General features: G+C 41.5%; 2 protein-coding genes across 3 annotated transcripts in view; both read right to left on the bottom strand.

Annotated features, from left to right (window-relative positions):
• Positions 1-1,841: 1,841 nt before the first annotated feature.
• LOC124170273 (uncharacterized protein C05D11.13-like) lies at positions 1,842-9,533 on the bottom strand. 2 transcript variants are annotated; one of them, XM_046548979.1, is made up of 3 exons: positions 9,310-9,533; positions 8,774-9,154; positions 1,842-3,132 (listed from the first exon to the last, which is right to left on the bottom strand). In XM_046548979.1, exons 2-3 carry the CDS (start codon positions 9,058-9,060, stop codon positions 2,784-2,786), a joined length of 636 nt encoding a protein of 211 aa, XP_046404935.1. In that variant the 5' UTR covers positions 9,061-9,154; positions 9,310-9,533; the 3' UTR covers positions 1,842-2,783. The 2 variants fall into 2 exon arrangements, with proteins under 2 accessions (XP_046404935.1, XP_046404936.1); XM_046548980.1 differs by having other exon boundaries at positions 1,842-3,126.
• A 6,025-nt stretch (positions 9,534-15,558) lies between these two features.
• Positions 15,559-26,346, bottom strand: part of LOC124170064 (zinc finger protein 236-like) — a 149,306-nt gene continuing 138,518 nt past the window's right edge. The window contains 3 exon segments of the mRNA XM_046548750.1: positions 15,559-16,756; positions 17,407-17,560; positions 18,837-19,107. Coding sequence (XP_046404706.1) covers positions 16,397-16,756; positions 17,407-17,560; positions 18,837-19,107 — 785 coding nt within the window. The 3' untranslated portion in view covers positions 15,559-16,396.

Raw genomic sequence — 26,346 nt, 5'->3', positions numbered from 1 at the left:
ATTACAAGAACACGAAGAATACACACACACAAAATTAAATACATACTCTTGTTAAACAAAATATCTCTCTCAGTAACTGCATTAAAATTTATCAAAAAGCTGAAAATCCACTCATCGCATCAAATGCACATTTGGAGCAGACGATAAGCACAATTAACTATCTAACAAACCTTCAGGTTGCCTAACTGCGCAATAAGGAACACAAACTGGTCACAAGCAGCAGATTTGCGTGGGAGGAGAGATGGAAGCGTTTGTTTGTCATTGCGACTACCCACTAATCATCATGGCTGCGTTGCGATCCACTTATTGAGGAGGATTTTTAGCGGAACATCTGCGAAGTAGGTGGGAAATACGTTACCTACTTTGGCCTACAATAGCACAGTTATCTGATGTATGTATTGGGGAATTGGAAACAGGTTGCGTATCTTAGCCAGCACAAAATTATCAGATAATCTCGTAACAGGAATAATGCGCACTTGATTTCCTGTACAAATAACTTGATTATAAAAATAGAAACAGAAAAAAATGAATTACAACTCAACTAATCCCAGCTCACGTGTATGTTATCTCACTCTGCTTCGTTTAATTTAATTACAGGATAAGTAGAATTCACAATTTTCACAAATCCCAATCCAAAATCAAATCTACTATAAGGATATGAATCAAATCCCGAATCCATATGCATAAAATTCTTAAATACTGATTTCCACACCCCACAGGAATTGCACGCATCTCCAGAAGAACCTCTTAAGAGTTGCACTCCATTTAAATACAATGGTTATCGCGCAACTTTGAATTTCATTTTCTCAGCTCATCAAATAAATAAAGATAAATCCGAGGCCATGTCTGTGCGTGACTGACCTTGAAATACGATCGAAATATCCATTTTTCTTTTCATCCGTCTATCGTAGTTGTAAGATCGTAAAATCAAGATTGAGAGATTTAAAGGTTTTATGACAAAATCGATGGCTTTTTCATGGAATACGAAATTTATGGTTTTAAGGATTTCAAGGTTGAGAGGGGAACCCTGACAATTGTAACTTTTTTTTAATCATAACATGACATTGTCTTGTTTACGTGAATAATTAGTTTGAATAATACTTTCTTAAACTTTTCAAGTGACTTCATTAGTTTTCCTTACGATAAAATAACAGGTAATTAAAAAAAGAGAGACACACCAGTGTATGCCGCGTGTCGTAGTGGAGATTGCCCCGACGTTTTGCGACCAACTGCTGGTCACTTCTTCAAGAGAATGAAGGGACTAGGACACGCGGCGTACACCCGTACGTCACTCTTTTTCAATCATCATGAGCCGCAAAAGCTTCAATCAAAAAATAACAGGTAGCCCAAAACATCTTTTGCGCCTATCCCTCTGAGTTTTTTTCTGTATTCGCTGCCGCATGTTTGGCCTCTGGCTCCAATTGCTCACATGCACGACACATAACGGCCCAATGTTTTGAGTTCAATGCCGCCAGCCAGCAAAGCGGTTCACCCATACTCGGTCGGACAACTTAAAGCTATGTCAATGTAGGCTGCATTTCACCACGTCGTGGTTGCGTTGGGGACAACAGTTTCTCCTGCATGCCAGAGAATCCTGATATTTTCCAAGGATCATCCGAGAGGCGATTGAAATATCTAAACATCCTCATAATTTCAACCGAGAGGATAGCTACCAACTCCACAGTACATGGAAGAGACTCTTTGCCCCATACCACTATGCTATTGGCCGCAAGGCGACCAATCAGGGAGAACATACACCACTGGGCTGGCTATATAACGGCGGCCAAAACACGGCATAATCACTTCGACCTGAAGACGCCTGATGGAATGCAGGAGAAACTGTTGTCCCCAACGCAACCACGACGCGGTGAAACCCTTCAAATGCAGCCTACATTACCAGCGCACCGCGGAAGCCTTTGCACAAACAACATAAAGCTATGTCTCCAAACCATTCAAGGTTTACGAGCTGACGGAATTGATGCAGCAAGGTCATCAACAAGAAGACAACGCAGGCCGTGACCTATTCCCCAACACAGATGCGTAAGTAGGTAGGCATAGGGAGAATCTCAGGGTGTACTAAAAGTGTTCACTCATTGTTACCAGAAAAGCACAAATGATTGATGTACAGTACTCACATTAACAAATGAGTCAGGGGAGTGTGCAATAGACGATATCTTTGGGGAGATTCAGATCCGTGTACGTTTAGTGATCAAATGAAATGAAGCAACTCTGCATGAAAAATGTGTGGTAGAAGTTGCCTACCACTGAAATAACTTTGCACCAACGTCACGACAGCCATGTAGATTATACGTGGTTCATTATTCCATGAAGGAGATTAATATACAACTGCAAAGTATGTAAGAAATCAATGAGGAGCACTTTGAGAAGATTCCATGCGAGCTATACTCGCTGGAAAACCCAAGAAATTGTATCATATAGTATCTTCAACATGACGAAATTGACTTGAAAAGGACTTGTTCTACCCACTTGTTTGAAAAGTTTTTCCACGCTCATTCCTTCGAGGTTGGAATAAATAATTGTGTTGAAAGACAAGTCCTTTTCATCAAGTTAAAAATCAAAGATTTCCATCTAATTACACTAGGAAACTGCATCTACGTATTTGGCTACGTATTCAAGTGCTGACATAAGAACCATTTGAGTGCTGACGTACGCAATCACTTGGGTACTCGCGTAACAATGTGCGACGGGACAGCCCTAGAATAATCTAGATTACCATGTTTTTTTTTCTTTTTTGATTTCACATCACCTCAACACACACACATTCACTCCTGGTTTTCTCGTCCCATCGACTGGCCGTTGTCCACTTTGTTCATGCACTCGCAGCGGCAGCACGTCTGCACGCCCGTGTTGCATGCCCCCCCGTTGTACTTTGTGCGCGTCCTCGTCGCCATGATGTTGGCCCGACGCTCCTTCTGCCGCCTGGACAGGTACGCAAGCCTCGCGGCACGCTGCTCGGGCGTCTCGTTGGCCAGCCGCTGCTTCTGGCGCCGTGACAGGTCGGCCAACCGCGCCTGCCGACGCTCGAAGCTCTCGTTGGCGAGGCGCCGCCTGTTGGCCATCAGCCGAAGCATCCTCTGCTCCTCCGTCTCCGACTCCCTCCGCCTCCTGTTGCTCGAAACGGAATGGCGCACAGGGACACAATTAAAACAGGTTGAAACATCGGCATAGGCCGATCTAGGGGGGGGGGGGTGGACGGGGGCACCTACCCCCCCTTTCCCGCCCAGGCCCTTAAAAATATGCAAGATTTTTAACCCTTAACCGGTGACGTGCGTTCTGAGAGACCGCTGCGTTTCTAAAATTATGAATATTTTCAAAATTAAGATTTTAAAATATCTATAATACTCGTTAGCTTCATATTTTCGCATAACAAGGACATCCCACTCTTAAAATTTAACGCTCCTTTTATTAATTTCTGTAAATTTGCAATTGAACTCGATTAGCGGCCTGTGAGACCACACGTCATTTACCTTGAATGCATCAAGAAAAGGAATAAGCAGGATAAATTTCATGGCTACATACTACTTAGCCTTCCCCAGCTTCAACATTTAAGTCCTTTTTAGAATCTGGCAAAATATTGATACATAAATATAATAATTATAACTAGAGTGTTTTTGGCATCAGTTTTTTGATCCTGCTTCAAATCACAATTTTTTATGACAAATTGGTTTGTATTGGGAGTGTAAAAATTTTAATATAAGTTTTAAAATAGTTAAGCAATCAAAGAAAAATTAAACAAAACAATAAAAATGGCGTAGCAATATTTTATGAATTTTTGATTTATTGCGGTCTCCCAGACCGCACGTCACTGGTAGTGTAACAAGAATTGCACGTCACTGGTTAAGGATTAATACGATCCCATTATCATTTCGTTCATTTCAGTGGCGCCGACTCCATGGGGCCTGAGGGGGCCCGAGCCCCCTCAAAAATTCATTATGGGTGTGAAGAAAAAATGTGCCAGGCTTGTCAATTTTCCCCGGAGGGTCCAGATATCGAGATTCGAGTTCTCAGGGTTCTAATGTTGATCACATGACTCTTCTAAAATGCTTAAAAAAAACTTAAAACTCACTACTCATAAAATTTCCCGGGGCACGAACCCCGATTTAGGCCCACCCCCCAATATTTTTCATAAGTTGGCATCCCTGGTTCGTTTTGTATTATGAGGTATCCTTGTGCCCCCCCCCCCCCCCCAGAACAAAATCTTGGATACGGCCTTGCTTGTGCCCCTTCCAGAAAGAAATCCTGGATCCGCCCCTGAACATTGGCAACGACCACAAAACCATCTCTCCCTGATAACCACCCCTGATTTGTGTCCACCACTACTATCTATAAACAGTGTGTTTCAAAAAGAATATGTATGATGGGGTGGTTTCCTTCATCAAAGAAAACAAGAGGCATTGATTGCGATTCATTACCCACCATTAGTGTATTCAAAATATACAACTTATTTGGTTTTAGAAATACCAGTTTAGACGAATGGCAATGGTCCATTTTAACCTCATTTGAAAAAGGCCAGATTGGCTTCAGTGTGGAGGTTTTCGGGGTTACTACCGCGTAGATTTACGCCGCCCTCGGTGGCACCGGGTAAAGTCCCCAACTGCTAACCTAGAGGTCGTGGGTTCGAATCCCGCCTGGGTGGATTGATCATGATCACCATCCAGGGCATGGATGTTTGTGATTGTCAATCAAGTAAATTGTAAGAGAGGACAATGCTGTCCTCAATTCGCTTGAAAAAGGAAGACAATTATTATTATTAGATTCATCTTGGGTAGTAACCCCGTAAACCTCCACGCTGAATCCACACCACACCAGGAAAGCCTAAACAAGGAGGACAGATTGGCGCCCATGCGATTCCACTCCACATGACGTCACAGGGACCTAGTTTCTATACGAGTAGATAGGAGTTTTATATCGTCTGATTGTGAGATTGCTTATGCATGCATGAGGCACAGAGCTCAGGGAAACATCTCTTAATAATCACCTATTAAAACTGCCTAAGGTCGGAAAGTTTCCTTTGTTTGATAAGGTATTAATAATCCTTATTTAAGCCAAGCGCTACCTGCTAGCATCCTGCGTCGTATCAGCGCTCAAAGCATCACCCCAAGGTCACCTCACTTGCGGCAGCAGGAACCAGAATGACGTCACACGGAGTTTTCCCAGCATTCATACTTACCCGTCTCGTTTTCGTGCACTTGAAAATTTTCACTTTTCATTTAATCGCGGAAAATAGATATCGACATTTTAAAATCTAAAAGCATGAAATACGTACTCCACGAGTGATAATCTTTCGATTTAGGCAATAAAAAAATAATAGGGAACCACCCTATTTTCAGCGATTGTCTAATTCCTGCTTGAATGATGTGTGGAGGACATTTCAAGCACAACACACTGTCCATCGGATGGGACATTAAGCTGTGGTCCCCTTGGTGTCTTTCGTTTAAAGCAGGCTAATCCCGACACTGGGTTTCTTTCCACCCTTCCTTACCCTCCCCAAATGCCATACCACCAAATAGAACTCTCAACTTTTGTTGGGGGGAAAACGTGATGGGGAAAAACCAAGAGGTAAAAGTGATTTTTTTTCTAAAAGGAGTTAGGTACAGACATTCAGTAATGATAACATACGTGATCAACTAGATATTAAGTAGTGCATTTGATTCACCACTTGATGTCAGCAGAGAACAGAAACTCAAACCAAGTCATTGTGTGCTGGTACCGTGTGGCATTTGGAGCATGTGACAGCCAGCTGAGGTCATTGGCGCCATGAGGGAGGGGTGGATGGAAACTTGGTGTTGGTATTAGCCTGATCTTCATGAATGGCATTAAGGGGGTCATGGCTTAACGTCCCATTCGATGGACGGTGTTTTGTGCTTGAAATGTCCTCCACACAACATCCAAGCAGGGATCAATGGCAATGCCCCCACTGGGATTTGAACACGAGCCCACACTTTGAAGAGGGGCCAACACTCTAGCCAACACCACATACACATCTACCAACTATTTACTGCCCACCCTACCCACTGACGACAGACCACGAATATAATATGTCGTTGTTAATTACACAGGGACAGAAGACCCACCACCGATAGTATAAGAAAGAGTGACCAATTTGTTCATGTAAGTTTCCCAGGCTTATGGACAATGGCAAGATACCGTATATGTCTGAATATAGTCCCCCCTTTTTTTCCAAAAATGCCTGTGGTAAAAGTAAAGGGGGGGACTGTATTCACATGCATTTTTTTTTAACTTTTCCCGAAACTGAAGACTCATAATTGAGGGGGGGGGGGACTATATTCGGAGCTCTCTCTCTTGGATAAGGGATTATCTGGGTAGGGCTCCCCGTGGTGAGGGTCGTCAGTGGTCAGTGGCTCAGCGAGGGGGGGGGGTGTTTTGGGGAATAAACCCCCCCCCCCCAGATCTCAGAAAAGTTTTTAGAGTTTAGTCCATTTTACTTACTGGGATTGATTTTACTAATAGAATAGTGTAAGGATCAATAAAATATCCCTCAGAAAGCCGTAAAGCTCACCATTTGAACCAGTTATATTAAAATTCCACAATTTATTAATCTCGCACCTACCACTTATCTTGTATCCTGGTGGGTATTCTAAACCCTCACACACCCTGGTATTAGTCACACCTAAACCCCCACCAGCCATAATTCCTAGCTGCACCCCTGGTGAGGGTTCCGAGTCCTTTGTGCTCTCCGCCACTAGGTAGGGCCGAGTTCACGCAACCGCAGAAAGGTCGGCAATAAAATCTTAAGGAAAGGCTGCCAGTGGTAAGAAAATCTGGTCAAACGCAGAAAAACGTTTTTCCCACGCTCACCATGCCGACCGTTTAAAACCTTTCCAACAGGCTAAGGGTTAATTTCAGTACCTATCCCTGTCTAGAAAAAAAATCTCTTGCACTCATTGGCTTCTCGTCCCCTCATATAAGAAATGTTCGTGGCGGAGACCCAGGAGAATTTGGGATCCGTCAAGCATGTTGTGGGAAAATTTTAGGATGAAAAAGTAGAAGAGAGAGGTGCTATTTCGCACTCATCCGACCACACCTTGAATATGCAGCGAGAATATGCGACTAGCGCAGAAAGACTCAATCCGCAAATTCAATAAAATACAATGGGAAGCTGCATAATTTGCAAGTAGTAGAATATTGAAATACATTTCAATAGGGTGGTTTCCTATTACTTCTTTAATGGCCGAAATCGAAAGATTATTACTCCTGAAGTACGCATTTCACGCCTCTAGATTTTTAAATGATGATATCCATTTTCCGCGATTACATGAATAGTGAAATTTTTCAAGTGCGCGAAATGCGACGGCTAAGTAGGAACGATGGGAAAAGACCGTGTGACGTCATTCTTCTTCCTGCTTCCACCGTGTGAGGCCATCTTGTTGCGAGGCTATGAGCGCCGCTACGATACAGGCTGCTAGCAGGTAGCAGAGTACCCTGCTAGCAGGTAGCGCTTGGCTTAAATAAGGATTATTAATACCTTATAAAACGAAGGAAACTTTCCAACCATAGGCAGTTTTAATAGGTGATTATTGAGAGATGTTTCCCTGAGCTCTGTGCCTCGTGCATGCATTGGTTATCTCAGACAATGTTAAACTCCTATCTACTCGTATAGAAACTAGGTCCCTGTGACGTCACGTGGAGTGCGCGTGGGTGCCAATCTGGCCTTTTTCAAATGGGGTTAAAATTGACCATTGACATTCGTCTTAACTGGGATTTCTAAAGCCAAATAATTTGTAGACCTGTGATGAATACACTAATGGTGGGTGATGAATCGCAATCAATGCCTTTATTTCGTTTTCTTTGATGGAGGAAACTACCCCGTTACTTAACTACTTTTATCAAAGTTTGTTTCTCCAACTCTGGTTGGAAACTATTGGGACATTTTTGACAATGAAGCATACATGGAGAGACTGCATGCTGCTTTCGGGGAAAACGCTGTTCTATTTGCTGAATTAAAAATTCATTTGGTAGTGGTGGATATTTATTGGGGGGGGGGGGGGCGAATGGGGCTTGCATCCAACCCTTGCGGAACCGTCTGCATTACCGAACATTGCAGAATAACATTTGTAACTTTTTAATATCATGACAATGTCTTGCATATATTTATAATCAGTTTGAATAAAACTTTATAAAAATTTGCATGTGCCATGACTATTTTTCATTACGATAAAAATAAAGGTAGCTCAAACTATCTTTGGCGCCCCCCCAACCCCCCCCCCCCCGAGTGTTTTCTGTGCGCGCTACTGTCACTCGGCATAACGTTTCTATCGAAATAAAATCGAAGGTGAAGTCAATTAAGATAGAACACAATGGGAAAAGAAAAAACTCAACGCATGAAATTTCAAAAGCTGAGCGCTTATTTCACACTTTTCCTTTCCTTCTTCAATTCTCTCCATGTTTACGTCAAAAATCGGGAAAAATAAATTTATGTTAATGTTGATGGCTCGCATTATTTATTTTTTCTATAAAATAACATTTAGGCCCATAAAAAGGGGCAGGTCCCATTCATAAACATTGGAAAACTAACGACTCTTCTCACCATCGCGCCTACAAGCTAAAGGCCTTATTACTACATTTATAAATAGTGTTTCTCTACCAACGCAAAAAAACAACTCAATCAGGAGCGTATTCATATTACAGACAATGCCCACAGTTAACCAAAACTTACCCTTTCCCACTCCTGACAACCCGCGGGCTATTCATGCAAGTTGGAGTTACTGTATAAATAAAAAATCCCTTATACCTGTTGGCTTCGCGCTGTCTTTGTAGCCTCGCTTCTCGCTGCTCCGGTGTCTCGAATTGTCTTCTGTTCCTCGTCTCGACAGCTCTCGCGGTCATCGAAGGCTTCTGGTCCACAGTTTGACCCGGCGCCTCAACATTATTATTATTGTACGCGCCGACGACCAGCAAAGAAGTCTGTGGCGGTTCTGGTTTCGGAACACAAATAGGTAACTCTCCGATCCCCGGGTGATAAGCCGGATGTAAGTTCTGCACCGACTCGGGGATGGACACGTTTAAATAATTCGACATCTATCCCAACTTGCACAAAAGTCCCGCCGGCAAAGATTTCAAAACACAAACAACAACCGCGGAAGTGCTGCCATCTGTGGAATGGCCGTTCACACTGCGAATTAAAAAGTAAACAATCACTGTCATTCATATATTCAATGATTCCTAACTTGAGTAATAACAATATATATGTATACAGCCTTCATCTAAATAAATATGCTGGAAATGATGATCTAAAAGCAAATTAAGATAATGATCTGCTGAACTTACGTGAACGCATCAATGGAAGTTGTATCCTATTTCTCTCGAGTACGGTATCGCACCGAGTTTTATATATATATTGCTCTAAATATATATATAAGACAATATATCTTCGGGAAGTTATCGCAACTTCACTACTACCGGACTAATGTCGTTCTTTATCCCAGGTAGGTACACTGTACGCGTGAATGGCAGATATTGATTCACTACACCGATCAATATAATACACTGGGCGAGGATTTTGAGTCAATGACAAGTATTATTAAGAAATAGTACCGAATATGTTTAATTATTCGAGCATTAAAAAAATGCCCCAAAAAATAAAAAAACACCATCAAAGTGGAATTATGGGCTAATATTCGCTGTTACTAGCAACTTCCTAATGAATTTCGAAGGCAATAAAAAGAATGTGGAGGGAGTTTCTTTATTTCTGGTTAGTGTGATGGACCTTGCATTGGAACTATGGCCACCCTGAATGAAATATTGAAAATTTGGAATTTCCTCATTAATTTAATTGAACATTATTTAGTGGATGAGGTAGAAAATTAAGGAAATGCGTGGGCAATAGTATTTAACTCAAGAGGAGAGACGAAAATTGGTATACCCTAGAATTAAAACTTTATGGTGGCCGATGGAAGCGTCTACTTAGCACAGCAGTGATAACATAAAATTTCATTTGCCCTGAAAATAAGGCTTCTGGTCAATTATAAAAATTTAGAGCTTTCCAAAGGGATCTAAGAGCGGGGACGCCTACAACTTAAAGTATGCAAGATTTGACGGGGGGAGGTACCCCTTAAAAGGATTATAAAATTTTTAATATCTCAAGAAAACATTAAGATTTAAGCTGTTAATACAACACGTTTACGTAGCGACGGTGTAGTAGAGGCAGAAAATCGTCCGAAAACAATCCCAAATTGTCAAAAATGACCCTCGGATCACGCAATAATTACTCGCGCAGTAACAACAGACTTATATATATGCATTAATGCTTATACATATGCAGGGATCCACGCGCACGCTTGTTTTATGCATGCATGGCAGGACTTAACTTGAATGCAGTTATAACATAATGCAGTTAACTTAACAGTTATAACATCATAGTACATTCAAGGTTGAAGGCGTATCAGTAAAAATGTAATCCCCTTTCATGTATTACTTGTAGTGTCTTTCGAGAATTTGAGTTACAAGGAAGAAATTACAACAACGGAACAAGAAAAACACGCAAAAGTTTGCCGTATATGCCAAAATACTATTATAATATTTCATTACCGAGGTGATAATTCATTAACTTCTAGTTGGAAGCAATCGGAATGGAACATTATATTTCTATTGTATTCAAACACATTTCAAGTAAGGACTCAACTGTTATGGCTGTTTTATTTGTTTTGAACTCATTTGAAATTTATGAGCAGCATCTACAGTAGCGATTTCGTGCTGTTTGGAGATTTAACAGTATTTCTGGATTAATTAATTGGTCATTGACGGGGACCCTACAATTCAGATTTATCTCCAATCTTTCTCATGAAAATGTCCTCGCATTCGTTGCTCAACTGTCTGCACCGCAGACGAATGTAAACAAGTTCAAAATTGACATATTCTTTGTACACCATTAGTTACTACTTGTACCTCCCTTACTTTGGGCATTATCACTCATGGTATATGGATTGCTCATCTCAGTCGATGATTAATCAATCTGTTCCACAAAAAGTTAAAGAATCTGGTAGTTATATTATTTTGTGCGCAATAATCTTTGCGTCTATTGAGAAGCATTTGATGAAACGTGTATACATTATTTAAGAAATTCATTAATCATGGATACTCAATTGATTTATTCTTTTTATATTTCTCAACTTTTTCATGTTATATGAATTATAAAGATGCCATGCTTCCTTGGCAGCGTATTTTATCATAGGAAATCTAAATCCTACCAGCGCGTCGATCAAATTGGATTCACGCAGATTCACCAAAGTGATATGATTTAGCCACCAAGGGAGAATTTGCGTGCACCTTAATCGGGAAAAGGGTAAAGCACGGCTATTTAAAAAAAGGCACATCTTTCAATCGCCACCTATAAGCAGAATAGCTCCTTGACGATCAACAGACACTCCCTTGAACATTTTGGATTCTCAAGACTCAAAAACAGCGCTATTTGGCTAATTATTTAAAATAAAAGGAAACAATGAGATATAAGGGTAGCATATCAGTCATATCACGGGTGGATATCGAGCGGAATACCGCTCAATCTAAGAGCGTGAAATGCACACTCCAGGAGTAATCTTTCGAATTAGGCAATAAAAAAATTATAGGAAACCACCCTATTGGAGCGCTTGGCTCAATGTTTGTGTGGTTTTAAAATGGTGTGTTTTCGATCTAAACTCTATTAGTAATTTTGATTCTTATTGGCATCAGCTATTCAGGGTTAAAATTTTGTGGCAGTTTTTCTCCATCCTGTATAAGATACTGTACACCTTACTTAACACTCAAAAACCTTGAGGATGATGGCTGAATTAGCCATTAGAATGTCGGCAATCCCTGTTCAACTTACCTGGTTCAATACCCTGGAAGACAAAGATAAAGAAATGCTTATTGTTCTTGGACTCTTGGTCCACTAAGAACATACTAAAGGTATACAATCAGAGCTCGAGAACACAGAAAAATTGGATATTACATACAATGAATGATATAATAATGATAACAGAAAATACTTAACATATTGGTAAAATTAATTTTTATCATGTAATAGCATTTTATTGAAAAGTATATTTTTGAAAGACATCGATGAATTGGAGTTTTTAATTACTTCTGGAGAACTATTCCAAATCCTTGACCCAACAATAGAAAAGGATTTATTAAATGTAATGGTTCGATGTTGTGGAACAATTAAAAAATCTGGTGACATTCGCGTTGCAACATTTCAATTTTCCTCTTCAGACTGAGGAAAATTAAAGTATACATTCAGGCTGTTTACAATTGAAAAGTTAAAATAAAAAGGAGGCAAGCATGTATTCTCTCCTTGTCTTAGCTTTAGGCCATTCTAACTTGGAAAAATAAGGGGACGTATGTTCATCTTTTTTAAGGTTATAAATGAACGTGACACACACATTTAATTGCTGTTGAATCAGGGTGTTAATCTCTTCAGTTAGGTCATGATGCACAAGACAGCAGTAATCAATGTGGGGGAATATTAGCGAGGATACAAGTTGTGTGCGGGTATGAGGGGGCAAAGGGTTTTTATGAGTTTTTAACTGAAACAGGATCATATTAATCTTATTGCTGATGGCTTCACCATGGTTTTGCCAAGACAAATTAGGCATCGATATGACCCTGAGATTTTTAACGGAGTTTGCATATGATATTTCAGCATCACCAACAATAATCTTTGGCAAAACACCAAAGTCAACATGTATGAGTAGTTTTGAGGTGCTGAGTAACATAGACTCAGTTTTTCTCGGGTCAAGCACAAAGTTATTGTCTACAGCCCATGAATAGGGTGGTTTCCTATTGTTTTTTTATTGCCTAAATCGAAAGATTATTACTCCTGGAGTACGTATTTCACCCATTTAGATTTTTATATGACGATTTCTATTTTTCGCTATTAAATGAAAAGTGATCATTTTCAAGCACTCGAAAACGCGACGGGTAAGTATGAATGCCGGGAAAAACTGCACGTGACGTCGTTCTGCTTCCCACTGCCGCAAGTGAGGTGACCTTGGGGCGAGGCTCTGAGCGCTGATACAACGCAGGATGCTAGCAGGTAGCTGAGTATCAAGCTAGTTGGTAGCGCTTGGCTTAAATAAGGATTATTAATACCTTATCAAACGAAAAAAACTTTCCGACCTTAGGCAGTTTTAATCGGTGATTATTAAGAGATGTTTCCCTGAGCTCTGTGCCTCATGCATGCATTGGTAACCTCAGACGATGTAAAACTCTTATCTACTCGTATAGAAACTAGGTCCCTGTGACCAGTGGCGCCGACTCCATGGGGCCTGAGGGGGCCCGAGCCCCCTCAAAAATTCGTAATGGGTGTGAGGAAAAAATGTGTCAGGCTTGTCGATTTTCCCCGGAGAGTCCAGATATCGAGATTCGAGTTATCAGGGTTCTAATGTTGATCACATGACTCTTCTAAAATGCTTAAAAAACTGAAAACTCACTACTTATAAAATGTCCCGGGGCAAGATCCCCGATTTGGGCCCCCCCAATATTTTTGGTAAGTCGGCGTCCCTGCCTGTGACGTCACGTGGAGTGGCATTGCATGGGCGCCAATCTGGCCTTTTTCAAATGAGGATAATATTGACCATTGCGATTCATCTAAACTAGTATTTCTAAAACAAAATAATTTGTATATTATGAATACACTAATGGTGGGTAACGAATCGCAATCAATGCCTTTCGTTTTCTTTGATGAAGGAAACTACCCTATGTTCCCTCTGAAATAGTGGCCATTATTAAATCTCTTCGCAACTCTTCTTCAAAAGGGCCAGATGGTATTCCCTTATATGTCATTAATGCCTCCTCACAAGTGATAGCATTGCCCCTAGCTAATATTTTAAATCTATCCTTCACTACTGGAGTCTTTCCCTCTGCACTGAAGCAAGCCAAAGTTACACCTATCCTAAAAAAGGGTCCCTCCTCAGAAGCATGTAACTACAGGCCCATCGCTGTTCTGTCAGTATTTTCTTAAGTTTTTGAGAAGTTATTTCATCGGCGACTTAGTTGCTACCTAGACTCCTGCAACCTAATTACTGACTCCCAACATGGATTCCGAGTTAGTAGATCAACTAATACTGCAATGTTCCAGTATCTGAACTTATTACTACAGGCCTTGAACCAAAAACAGCATGTCCTAGGAGTCTCATATGATCTCAAATATGCTTTTAATAGTGTTGATCATAACATTTTAAAATGCAAGCTAGAAAGTCTGGGCCTGACTGGTGTCTCTCTACACTGGATTACCTCCTATCTTGAAAATAGAACTCAAGTACTTAGTGTGTTATTCACATCACTCCACAGCTGGAATAGTGCAAACCATCTCAAGCTCACTGGAAGTAAAAGCAGGTGTCCCACAAGGATCAATACTTGGCCCACTTTTGTTTCTCATTTTTATTAATGATCTTCCTCAGCAGTTTACCCGGAGTCACACAGTTATGTATGCAGATGATACAACTAATCTGTTGACTGCTAGCAATACTTCAGATCTAACAGAATATGCTAAAACTACAACTCAGGAGATGTTGGAATGGTGTCACCTGAACAATATTGCACTAAATGAAGCCAAAACTTGTTACATCTGCTTCGATATTAAGAACCCTCACCAAGCTGAAGATTTACCCTTCAATCGTCTGCTTACCTTTTCAACAACAATAAAATGCCTTGGAATTCACCTCTCAGATACACTTGACTCGTCATCACATGTTTCTGAACTGAATAAAAAACTTGTGGGTCTTTTTATGATAAGAAAGCTTGCACCCGTAGTGTCCAAAAACACATTCAAAGCTCTGCACTATGCCAAAGTACACTCTCATTTATCCTGCGGCATTTTGTTTTGGGGAAATTCCTCTCTGTTGTCAAGAACATTTTCTCTCCAGAAGAAAGCTGTTAAAGCTATCTATAGAAGCTATATCCCGTAACAGTGGCGGATACATGTGGGGGGAACAGGCGGCCCCCTTGCTGGAGCAGCCCTCACTGCCAAACATTGCTGAACCACAATTGTACATTTTTATATCGTAATATGGTCTTGTCTTGTAGATGTGTATAATCAATTTAAATAATATTTTGTTAAATTTGCATGTGACTAATTTTTTATAATGATAAAAATAAAGGAAGTTAAAATATCTTTCGCACGCCCCCCCCTTGAGGTTTCTCTGTATCCGCCGCTCTAGACAAAGCGGTGTCTTTGTTGCAGCAACGGATTCAGACCACACCAGGATGAGCATGGAATCCAATTCTCCTTGGTGCATCTATCCAAAGTTAAGCGTAGCACTTACAGAAACGAACCACATGTTTGAGATAACGTTTAAAAACTGATGGTACTCCCTTGAAGAATTAAAGAAACCATCTTCGAATAAAGGAATGACGAACAGGTATGAGCTTTCTTTCGCTTACCACGCTTAAGTTTAGCATTGCAATCACAGAAATCCAGAGGACTTATGCAAACATTGCAACGAAAACAACTCCGTTTCCTTTTCAGCACCAAACATGACTGAATCATCTGTTTGCATTGCTGGTTTCCTTGAGGAAAGGCAAAGAAACACGGATATCTTCAGATTAGAAGGCTGCATTTTAATGAGTCCATAAGAGAACCAGAAATATAATACAAGGGGTCAACGTGACACACACACACACAATTCATTGCTCGATGCAGTTCATTGACGACTCGTCAATCGCAGATACGTCGGATGCATTGCTCACCACATATTTTGGTGTTCATAGAAGCACAGTATGTTTACTATGCAAAAACATAGTACGCACTTTATCAGCATCCGTTAAGATGAAGACGTTACTGCACAGCTGCTGATCCTCTCATTCAATATCTGCTTGCAGTCATCACTATCATGACTAATCCTCGCTGCACTCGTCTGCAGTCTCTGCATTACCCATCGCAAATGCACTATCCACCATTCGTAACTCCATATCTATCACATGAATCATACACAGCTGTACATCACAAAATTTGACGTTCATATCCGCACATTGTGTTAAAACTCTACAAAAATTATCCTGCACTTTCTTTTCATTCATTACAACGAAGATTGACCGTCGACAATGGATTATCAATGATTCGTAACTGCAAATCTATCACATGCATTAGAGATGGTATTTAATCACAAAAATTAGGCATTCATATCCGCACAGTATGTTAAAACTGTACATAATCATCCTGCACTTTTTTTTCGTTCATTATAATGAAGATTGACAATGGATTATCGACGTTTCGCCACCAAAGATCAATCACATGCATCATAGACGGTAGTTAATCACAAATTTTGGAGTTGATACAAGCGCAGTTCGTTGACACTGTACAAAACGCAGCACGCACGAATGCCTTTTCATTCGTTGGCGGACACGAGCACTGATCGTTGGTCGTTCATCCATCCCTTCACTGCTGACACACGTTGTTGCCATCGTCGTCCATGGCCTCCTCTTCGCTGCACCCGTCCATCTTCAGTGCATTGCGCGCGCCCAATGGCCTCGCCGCCGTCAGCACGACGCACTCCGCACCCATCACCTGGCGCACCGTGCCGTCCTCCTCGATCACAAAGTCTCCGTCGATCACGAGGCTGATGTTTCCGTCCTCGTCGAGCACGCCGAGGGGACGGCCCGACACCTCCGTCGTCCAGTCTCTCTTTGAGTCTGGCCCACCGCCCAGCGCCTTGCTCTCGTCCAGGATTATAGGGTGTCCGCCAAAGAGGCCGCCCGCCTCAAAGGCCAGGGCTTCCGTCACACCCTCGACCCCCTCCTGTTGCGCAGGCGAAAGAGGAATAAACATAACAATCAACACATCATCGCCATCTGCCTTTCTATAATTTTTAATGTTATTCCAAACATTAGGGATGAGTCATGTGATTTTAAAGATAAAGGTGATATTTTAAAGGCATCAAAAAAGATTCTATAAGTTTTTTCAAAAATGCATCGTTTCCCAGCTATTAGACATTTTATCTCTAAAATTTTGAGACTGACAAAAACAAAAGCATTATCAAGCTGTAAATCGGTTCATATTGGTCTTACAGGAAAAGAAAACATTTTTTACAAGGTACAATTTCGCATCAAAAATTTTTGTTTCCCACTAAAATCTATTTTTTCTAGTCGTTCGCAAAAAAATGATTACAAAAATTGACCTTTTCATCATTGTAAAAAAACCGCACCGAAGGGAACACTATGAGATTCACCCTAAAGTCTCTCAAGTATTTCTTATGTGATTTCTGGGTGATATTAAATGTGCTCCGAGTTGGAAATCAATCCTATTTGCACATTGGTCATTTTATCTCCTCACCACCTTTGTCACATCTTTTCTCATAACAGTTCACGTCACACTCCTTTCGAGATAGACTCGTTTAGAGAAGGGGAAGAAGGAGGAGAGCATTGTGGATGGGTGGGTGGCATTCTCACCTCTTCATCGCCGTTGTTGGCCGTGGTCACCAGGTGGGCGTCGCCCTGTGCCCTCGTCGGCAACTGCCCCAGGATCACCTCCTCACCAAAGTGGTGCTCAAACGAAGAGCCCTTCCGAACACCCTCGGCGCCGCCACCTCGACCACCACCCAGGCTGCAAACAAAAACACACATGCTTTATACAGTAGAACCTCTATGTAGTGAACCTCTTCACATCATAAACCTCCATACTTCATACCACCCCTACGGTCCCGTCAAATTCACATGTAAATTTATAAGCAAACCTCTTTGTAGTGAACATCTTTATCTCATAAAACTTCCACTTATCATACTAAGGAGATACCCCAGAGATGGCCTAACTACCTTCGCAAATCATACTGAGACAATTATAGACCATTAATGCAGCCACGATTAAGTACATTGAATGAAATTATCAGTAACAAATGCTTCACACTTTTTTTTCTTATACACCTTTAATATGCTGTAATTTTCACGTTAATCATTAGTTGTGGCCATTTTTTCCATACGAGAGCACACCTAACAGTAAATAAGAAAAAAGATATCCAACAATCCTAAACATTTTAAGTGACTGTTGAATTGAGAGAGATCACATCATTTTCTCTAGAATCATGGTATAAATTCATGCGATAGCGCTTGCTTTCTGTAATCATTAAATAATAAATATATGTTCACTAGTGCATGCGTGTTTATTTAAACGCATAAATATAGTGGTTTACAAGACAGTAGTGCCTTTCATTTCCAAATGATATGAAAAAATGATGCATATCAATAAAACCTCACTATAATACTATCCATTCCTCAAATTGCCCAAATTTTGGTCCCCTCCATTACGATGTAAAAAAGTTTTACTGTACTTAGTTCAGACTGTACCCAAAGTGCAAGTTTCTCTACATCACACTGAGTTGTATAGGCCAACCTCAAAAGGCACCAAATTTGAAATTTCAGGCACACTCGAATTTTTAAAACGTTCATAAGGAGACGACTTACTGTACAATATAACCTTTTCCCAATTGCATTCATGTAAATAAGTTATTTAGCCATTTGATTAAAAGAAAGCATTCTTAAATTTAATTAAAAGAAATAGGTTGAATCCTATGCTACAAGAAATATAAACAATAGTCATATTACTTATCACAATCTTCAAGCAATCCAATGAATATTGCTGCCAAGATCCATGACTCATTATCAGACAGAATGAAATGATAACAAGCAATGCAAATGCGACTGATGTCTACTTCTGTAAACATGCATTTATATTCCATCTTGTATTAGACAAATCATTCAGTAATTTCCTAACTGACGAATCCAATACCCACACTGAATTATGATATGAATTGGAGAATAAATTAACAATAATATAGCCGATGCGTACGCAATGCACACGATGCAAATGATGTCATTGTACTCACTTGGCGTGCAGCCAGTCCACGCCCACCGCACCCATCTCCTCCTCCTCTGCGCCCGGGGCCGTCGCCTCTCCCACCGCTCCACGCAACGCCTCGTCCATCGAGCGCATGGCCTCGAGCGCAACGGCCCGCGCACGCCTCCCTCTCCCTCCTCCCCTCGTCCCTCCTGCGCCTCCCAGGGCCTGGGCACGCAGGTGCGTGAGCAGGTGAGCCTTGCGGTGGCCAGACGTGCGGAAGCGCTGCTCACACTGCGGACACTTGAACGGGCGAGCCCCTGCGCCGCAACGCAACACAAAGGGAGAGACAAGCGTAAAACCCATCGTTAATACAATAGAATAGAATAATAGGGTACAGTTTCCTTCGTCAAAGAAAATGAGAAGACATTGATTGCGTTTCGTTACCCACCATTACTGTATTCATAATATACAAATTATTTAGTTTTAGAAAAATCCCAGTTTAGACGAATGGCAATGGTCAATTTTAACCTCATTTGAAAAAGGCCAGATTGGCGCCCATGCGATACCTCTCCACGTGACGTGACAGGGACCTAGTTTCTGTACGAGTAGATAGAAGTTTTAACATCGTCTGAGATTACCAATGCATGCATGAGGCACAGAGCTCAGGGAAACATTTCTTAATAATCACCTATTAAAACTGCCTATGGTCGGAAAGTTTCCTTCGTTTGATAGGGGAATAATAATCCTTATTTAAGCCAAACGCTACCTGCTAGCAGGGTACTCTACTACCTGCTAGCAGCCTGCATCGCAGCGGCGCACATTTCCCCGCCCCCAGGTCACCTCACTTTTCGGCAGAGGGAACCAGAATGATGTCACACAGGCTTTTCCCAGCATTCATACTTAGCCGTCGTGTTTTCCCCTGCTTGATAATTTTCACTTTTCCTTTAATCTCAAAAAATACATATCGTCATTTTAAAAATCTAAAAGCGTGAAATGCGTACTCCAGGAGTAATAATCTTTCGATTTTGGCAATAAAAATAATAGGAAACCACCCTCTCATGGTGATCACAAAATACAAACTTACAGAGAGTTGCTTGAGCTTAAATCTGTTGAATGCTAGTATGAAATTAAGCTAAAATGTATATCAAGTTGCCACAAATACATTAGCAATTTCCACATGACAGTAAATTAAGAGTTACTACCAATGTTCCACAAACACTCCAATTCTAACTGACAACCAGTTTCAATGCATTTTGTACCTCACATCGGTATAGTATTTGGAAGAGGCGACCGACAGCTTAGGTTGTTTGCACCATGGGGGAATGGTAGGGTGGAGAGAAACCTGGCATTGGCCTTTTCTTAAGGAAAAGTAGACCACGGCTTAACATCCGACAGGTGTCAGCCTCTTCAATTGATAGCATGGTGTTTAGGGCTAACAGTATTGTCAACCTCTTACAAGAATGGTGTAATAATAATTATCTTCTTGTTAATAAGGAAAAAACAAATTTAATCCACTACGTAAACAAAAATAAGCCTTTACCAGATATTTCAGTCTTTTTCGATGGTACAATAAAATCATAGGAGGGACAATGCCTCCTTCTTGGGGGTTACCCTCGATAGGTGACTAAGCGGAGATAGCCACGTTCATAGTCCACGATCTCTGATCAGTGTGCTTTTTGGTTCGCTCGATTAGGTCAACAGTTAACGATGAAGTGCTAATCTCAATCTATTTTGGTGAATTCTAATCCCATGTTATTTATAGCAACCTTTATTGGGGCCCTTTGCCCTGTGCTCATGTTGTTTTTAAAATACAAAAGAAGATAGTGAGACTCATGTGCAGTGCACCCCTTAGGGCTCCATGTCGCCCTCTTTTCAAGAAACTCTCCATTCTCCCAATTCCATGTATGACCACATGTACCAAGATATCCCAGCAAATAAATATTATTATAATTATTATGACAGACAGAGTGTTGTGCTTGAAATGTCCTCCACACAACATCCAAGCAGGGAACAGGCAGTCTCTGAAAAATTCTCTGCCAGTGCCGGGATTTGAACCCAAGCCAGCCGGATGAGAAGACAAGTTTTGCAATTTGAGAGTGCAGACACTAGTAATGAAATAAATAGGAAGAAAATCACGACGCTAGTGTGCAGAAGAGAGGCAAGAACCAACTCAAGCCAGCATGTAGCATCATCCAGCAGCCATTTCTACACGTGAGCCAGCAAGTACGCATGCCAACCAGTCCAAAGTGCAGGTGTATGAGACGATCTGCTCGTGATCTGCGGATGCCGGTCCAGGGGTAGACAAGAGGGTTTTTCGGACCTTCCCTCGGGGAAGATTAAAAGTGCATCCCGAGCTTGGCTCGCGGCTGAGTTGTTGGGCGGTGACTCGCTGAGCTGGACACGGCCAAGAGGCTGGGGAACATATTTGTTCATTCTTAAAAGGAATGAAGTCACTGCTCTTTTTATTCAGAGTGACTCCTTTTATTTCTGCCACCTGATCCTTCCATTCGAGGGACGTTCGTATTGTCGCTAATATCTCGTTCGAAGACGAGCGGGATACGACAAGCACACCAACCCAATCCCCTCTTTGATATATCATCAGCCTCAAATAAAATATATTTGTGGAACAGGTAAAGAAGGTTGTGACAGAGAAGATGTGTATGAGTGTGCAATGATTGGCAGAGAGCAGAGTTGAATGGAGGTTAAACCAATCTTAAGCCTGAATCACATGATCATTTATTTTTGTCGTGAAAGTGATCGCTACCGTGAATGTTTTCTGCATCACACGGTCCCTCCTGCCGTCACTTTCCGCATCATTTCCGATATCACAGCTCGTTGTCATAGGACCCGCATCACGAAAATACATATAGCGTGTTTGTTAATCTACGTCGTTCCCACAATATTCAAACACTGTGCTGCAATCCCTCCATACGGTCATGCATTCTGATTGGCTGAAATGGGGTTTCAGTGACGGTTTTAGCGACGGAAAAAGCGACAAAAGACGAGTGATGAAAAATAGCGATGGGAATCCTCATCGCGATCATGAAAAACAATTGCCGGCGACGATAATTTTGCGAGTGATCACTCTAGTGATCGTGATAGTGATCACTTTTGCGATGAAAAAAAAAGATCAAGTGATTCAGGCTTTGGGATCATTGTTCAATGATGGTGGCTATCTTCGGGTCGGTGAATTAAAAGTTGAAGCCCATTTTTCACAAACACCAAAGGCAAAAGTACAGTAGATTCTGTTTAATGGGTTACTGGTTACTTGGGGCAGCCGCTTAATTGGGGTAGATCTTGAAGAACAGAACCCAATAGAGGAATATGCCAGAGTATTCTCCGCTTAATTGGGACAGCATGCTGCTTTATTGGGCCATGAGTCGGCGACATTAGACTCTATACTCTCAACGAAATTAAAATTTTTTGCTTTCAGAATATTATTTTTTAATATTTTCCTCCTTTGATTTACTCTTATTTTTCACATATGTTCCTATTCTTGGCCTATTTTGAAAGCACTTTTTGTTATACTATCCGCAAGAGGATAGGATTTTTCTTTATAAGGACTTATTAAAAGATTCATTCAGCGTCGCCCGAGGCTGTGAAAAATATTTATAACTTAATTGTTATAATTTTTGAAAATGATAATAAATTAACTAAACTCGCCGATTTATTTATCAAATTAATATTTTAATAAACTTATATCGCATTATAGACATTCTTTAGTCTTCTTTCTATCATTTCAACGCTTGTTTATGCCCATATACAGGATAGTTCGCCTAATTGGGGCAGCCGCTTAGTTGGGGCAAGGTGCACAAGTCCCGATACGTCCCAATTAACCGGTTCCTACTGTATTAGTGGAAAATGGCCCATAACTTAGTGTGCAGCAATGGTGGGGAGGCTAGGACAAACATTGTGCTAAATCCACCCCACCATACTGAAGCATTTTCGGGTGAAACACAAGTTGGTATGCGATGAGAAAGTGACAAAATTTGGGAGAAACGTGCATAAGGAAAATGTGAATTCAGTCGATGGCAGGAATTTCGTCAGGGGGGTCCAAAACCAGGGGGGGAAATTTTTAAACAACAGAATTTTTGTCATCCATCCGGAACGTTCGGAGAAAAAAAAATGACGAGAATTTTCGCCGTCCGTACGCAACGTGTTAAAGTAATATTTTTTAATCATAAAAAGCCATTTCAATCATTACAGACCCTAAAACCTGAAAGAAAATGGCAGGTCCTCATTTAGTGTTTTTCCGCATTAAGTGTTTTGAATTTTGTCCCCCTGAAAAACGTTAAATAGGGATCCTACAGTATTCGTTCCGTCTCTCGCCACCATTAACAAATTGGGAAAATTGGGAGTGTGTCGTATTTGGGTCAGCATGTTTTCTGATTAGTACCATATGTCTAATCAAGTCCTGGGATCAATAAAATTTGCTATCAATATTATTACTAGCATGTGTCCCACCTGTGTGCAGTCTCATGTGGACTTTGAACTATCTTCAGACTCAAATAAAATATATTTGTGGAACAGGTAAAGAAGGTTGTGACAGAGAAGATGTGTATGAGTGTGCAATGATTGGCAGAGAGCAGAGTTGAATGGAGGTTAAACCAATCGTAGGATCATTGACCAATGATGGTGGCTTCCTTCAGGTCAGTGAATTAAAAGTTGAAGGCCAATTCTTAAGATGTAAATATACCGTATTTACCGTATTTCTCCGAATATACCGTATAAGCGCGTGTAAGAGGCGCACCTTTTTTCCCAGATATTGCAGCCGAAAATGGGGGTGCGCCTCTTACACAAACTTCTTATCTTCCCCCCCTCCACTTCACCAGTTGCAAGTTCAAGGGGAACTGAGTGGCCTTGGTTTTCAGCGTGAGTCAGTCATCTGAAACCCTGGGTCAAAATCAAGCGGCAGGCAGGGGAGTTTCTCCCTTAGTGACGTATTTTTAAAATGCTCCTGTTTGAATTTCTTGCAAGCATCGCGCCGTCACGTCGGTACCCCAGAGGTGAATATTGAAAAGATCGCGCGGGGTGATTCGCTCCGGAGCGCGCGCTAAATTTATTGCCACGAGTGGGCATCCCGCGGCATTTATACTGCATATAGTAATATTGGTGTCAAAACCTGCGGTTGAAAAAATTCGAACGAGTGTGCTCATTGTTGGACTTAATGGTGGATAGAAGAAATCGGAAATGCTTACAAGTGAAGAGCGCTGAAGGAGAGGTCGAGGGGAAGAGGGCTCCCTTCCCTCCGTATTTAAAGCTACGAGCGAAGGAGCAAGGGAAGAACACGTCCGATCTTGCATGTGACGTCGTTGCCTTTAAAGCGAAGGGGCGAAGGCGCAGCAATGTGATATACGCAGTTTGCGTTGCCTGAGTTTTCAGTCCATCTCGTCTTGTTTGAATGCGCTTATACTACGCTTGTTTCTTCCGAAATTGTGCTGTTTGGACTATGTTCAATATTAGTAGCCTTATTTTAGCTATAAATCTTTGTGTCAATCAATTAGAGCTCAAAAAACTTAAATGCTGTAGGATATACGTCGCGTTAGGTCTAATTCTTTTTAGAACCTCGTGCGTGTCATACAATTGCTGAAAGATATCGAGATATCTTCGAGCTCAGAAGGTGACTCACGTAGCATTTGACCTCCAGAAACTCGGGGAATTGAACCTGGTAGACCGAAAAAGGTCAGTTGGTGGAATGGGGTAGGGATGAAACACGTTTCCATTGTTCCCCTTAACTTGATATTTTCCTGTGGAGTCTCGGAAAGGAAAAAAACGGCAGAGGCATTAGCTGATGGAGAGCCGAGTGTAGTTCCGTTAGGCCCCTTGCACACACACCGATTTTGGATGGCCGGTAAAATATTGGCCGATATTTTACCGGCGAAGCGATGCTTGCACACACGCCGGATTTTTACCGGTCAAACGATACGTTGCTAAGTTTTTGAGCCGGCGTCGGCAATCCACAGTGACAATAGCCGGCAGCTAACCGGCATTTTGCCGGTGCCGGCGTTTTGCCGGTGCCGGCGTGTGGTCGGTACGTGTGCAAGCTCCAATGCTCTCCCATTGTTCACTATTGGAATGTGGACGGCCGATATTTTACCGGCCGTCCAAAATCGGTGCGTGAGCAAGGGGCCTTAAATCTACGACGTGGTTATTATCCTACGGCGCTGAGATTGCCCCGATTGTTGTTCAATCTCTTGGGAAAGCTCATGCCATTTGCCTGTCGTGTTTTGCCATAAATTTTCCACGGCTGCAATTCTATTGCAATACTCCTGCGAGAGCTTTTAAACAAAATTGTTTGTGAGTACGACAAGCAACGTAGAGCGATGGCGTATGCAGAGAGGATCGGAACTCTTTCTACTCCCTCTTATGCCGCCGCAGTTATCAAAATTTCCTCTTTCAAATAGTACTGAAAGAGGACATTTTGTTAACTGTCGAAATTCCAGGCATACGTCTGCAACACCGCACGATAGGATAAAAAAAAATGTCGCAAAATATTTTTTCTTTATAGCTTTGATCCTCAAAATAGGGGTGCGCCTCTTACACAAGCTTATACGGTAGTCCGCCCCCCCTAATTTTGAGGCGAGAGTTTCAGGAAAAAAATGGCTTTCAATATAGTCTCCCCTTTACTTTTACCATGGGCATTATTGGAAAAAAAGGGGGGACTATATTCAGACAATTACGGTATCTTATAACCATAGATAGATTTTGGGGGTTTGCATAAATTGCAGCCGTTGAAAAGGCCACAATCATGAAAAAAAGTGAAATAATTCATGCTGATGAATCGGCCCCTGGCAGTTTTCGCTCAACCAGCGAGGGCCCATATATCGGCCCAGAAGCAGTAAAAGGGTTAATTGCATGCTACACTGTCACAGTTCTTATAATCTCAACAATAAACTGTAAAACATGCAAGTACGGCGACACTATAGATAAACTGAGCGGCCATGAGCTAAGGCCGCTTTCAGACGAAACGACTTTTTGCCAGCCGCCATACTAGTGAAATTCAGGCGGCTTTCAGACGAGATGACTCTCTGCAACGCCGTGTGCCATGCAGTGAACGCAGCCGGCGGGAAAATCATTTCTTATCTGGAAGTGGTCTCATGATTGAATAATGAACATATACAGTAATTCTTCAACATACGAGCAAGATGCATTCCGAGAGCTTTTACGTAAGTTGATATACCTATGCAAGGCGTGGAAAGGTGTGGTTATCCTGCAGAATGCAACACTGCATTACAATTATGCTTCCTTTGAAAAGTGTCCGTGGCTATGGAGATGTTAGAATGTCGGCAAGAGCAACAAACAGACAAATCCTTAAATGCGCATGTTAGCGAGCAACTCTTAACACGTTGCGTACCAGGGTATTTAAATTCCTAGGAATGCCGATTCTGGGTGGAGGTGTTGAGATTGGAAATATGTGCCTATTAGGGCCTTTGGTTTAAACACGGTTAAAAAGCTAATGTTTAGAATATAACTTTACCCAATTAAACGTTATGATGCATCAATTCATTATGAATAACGAACAACTACTGAAAACGTACTAATGAATACGTATATTG

The sequence above is a fragment of the Ischnura elegans genome, chromosome 13, assembly GCF_921293095.1.
Source record: "Ischnura elegans chromosome 13, ioIscEleg1.1, whole genome shotgun sequence".
Taxonomy (NCBI): Eukaryota; Metazoa; Arthropoda; class Insecta; order Odonata; family Coenagrionidae; genus Ischnura; species Ischnura elegans.
The sequence above is the reverse complement of the archived record's forward strand: the minus strand, read 5'-3'. Positions and strand labels throughout refer to the sequence as shown.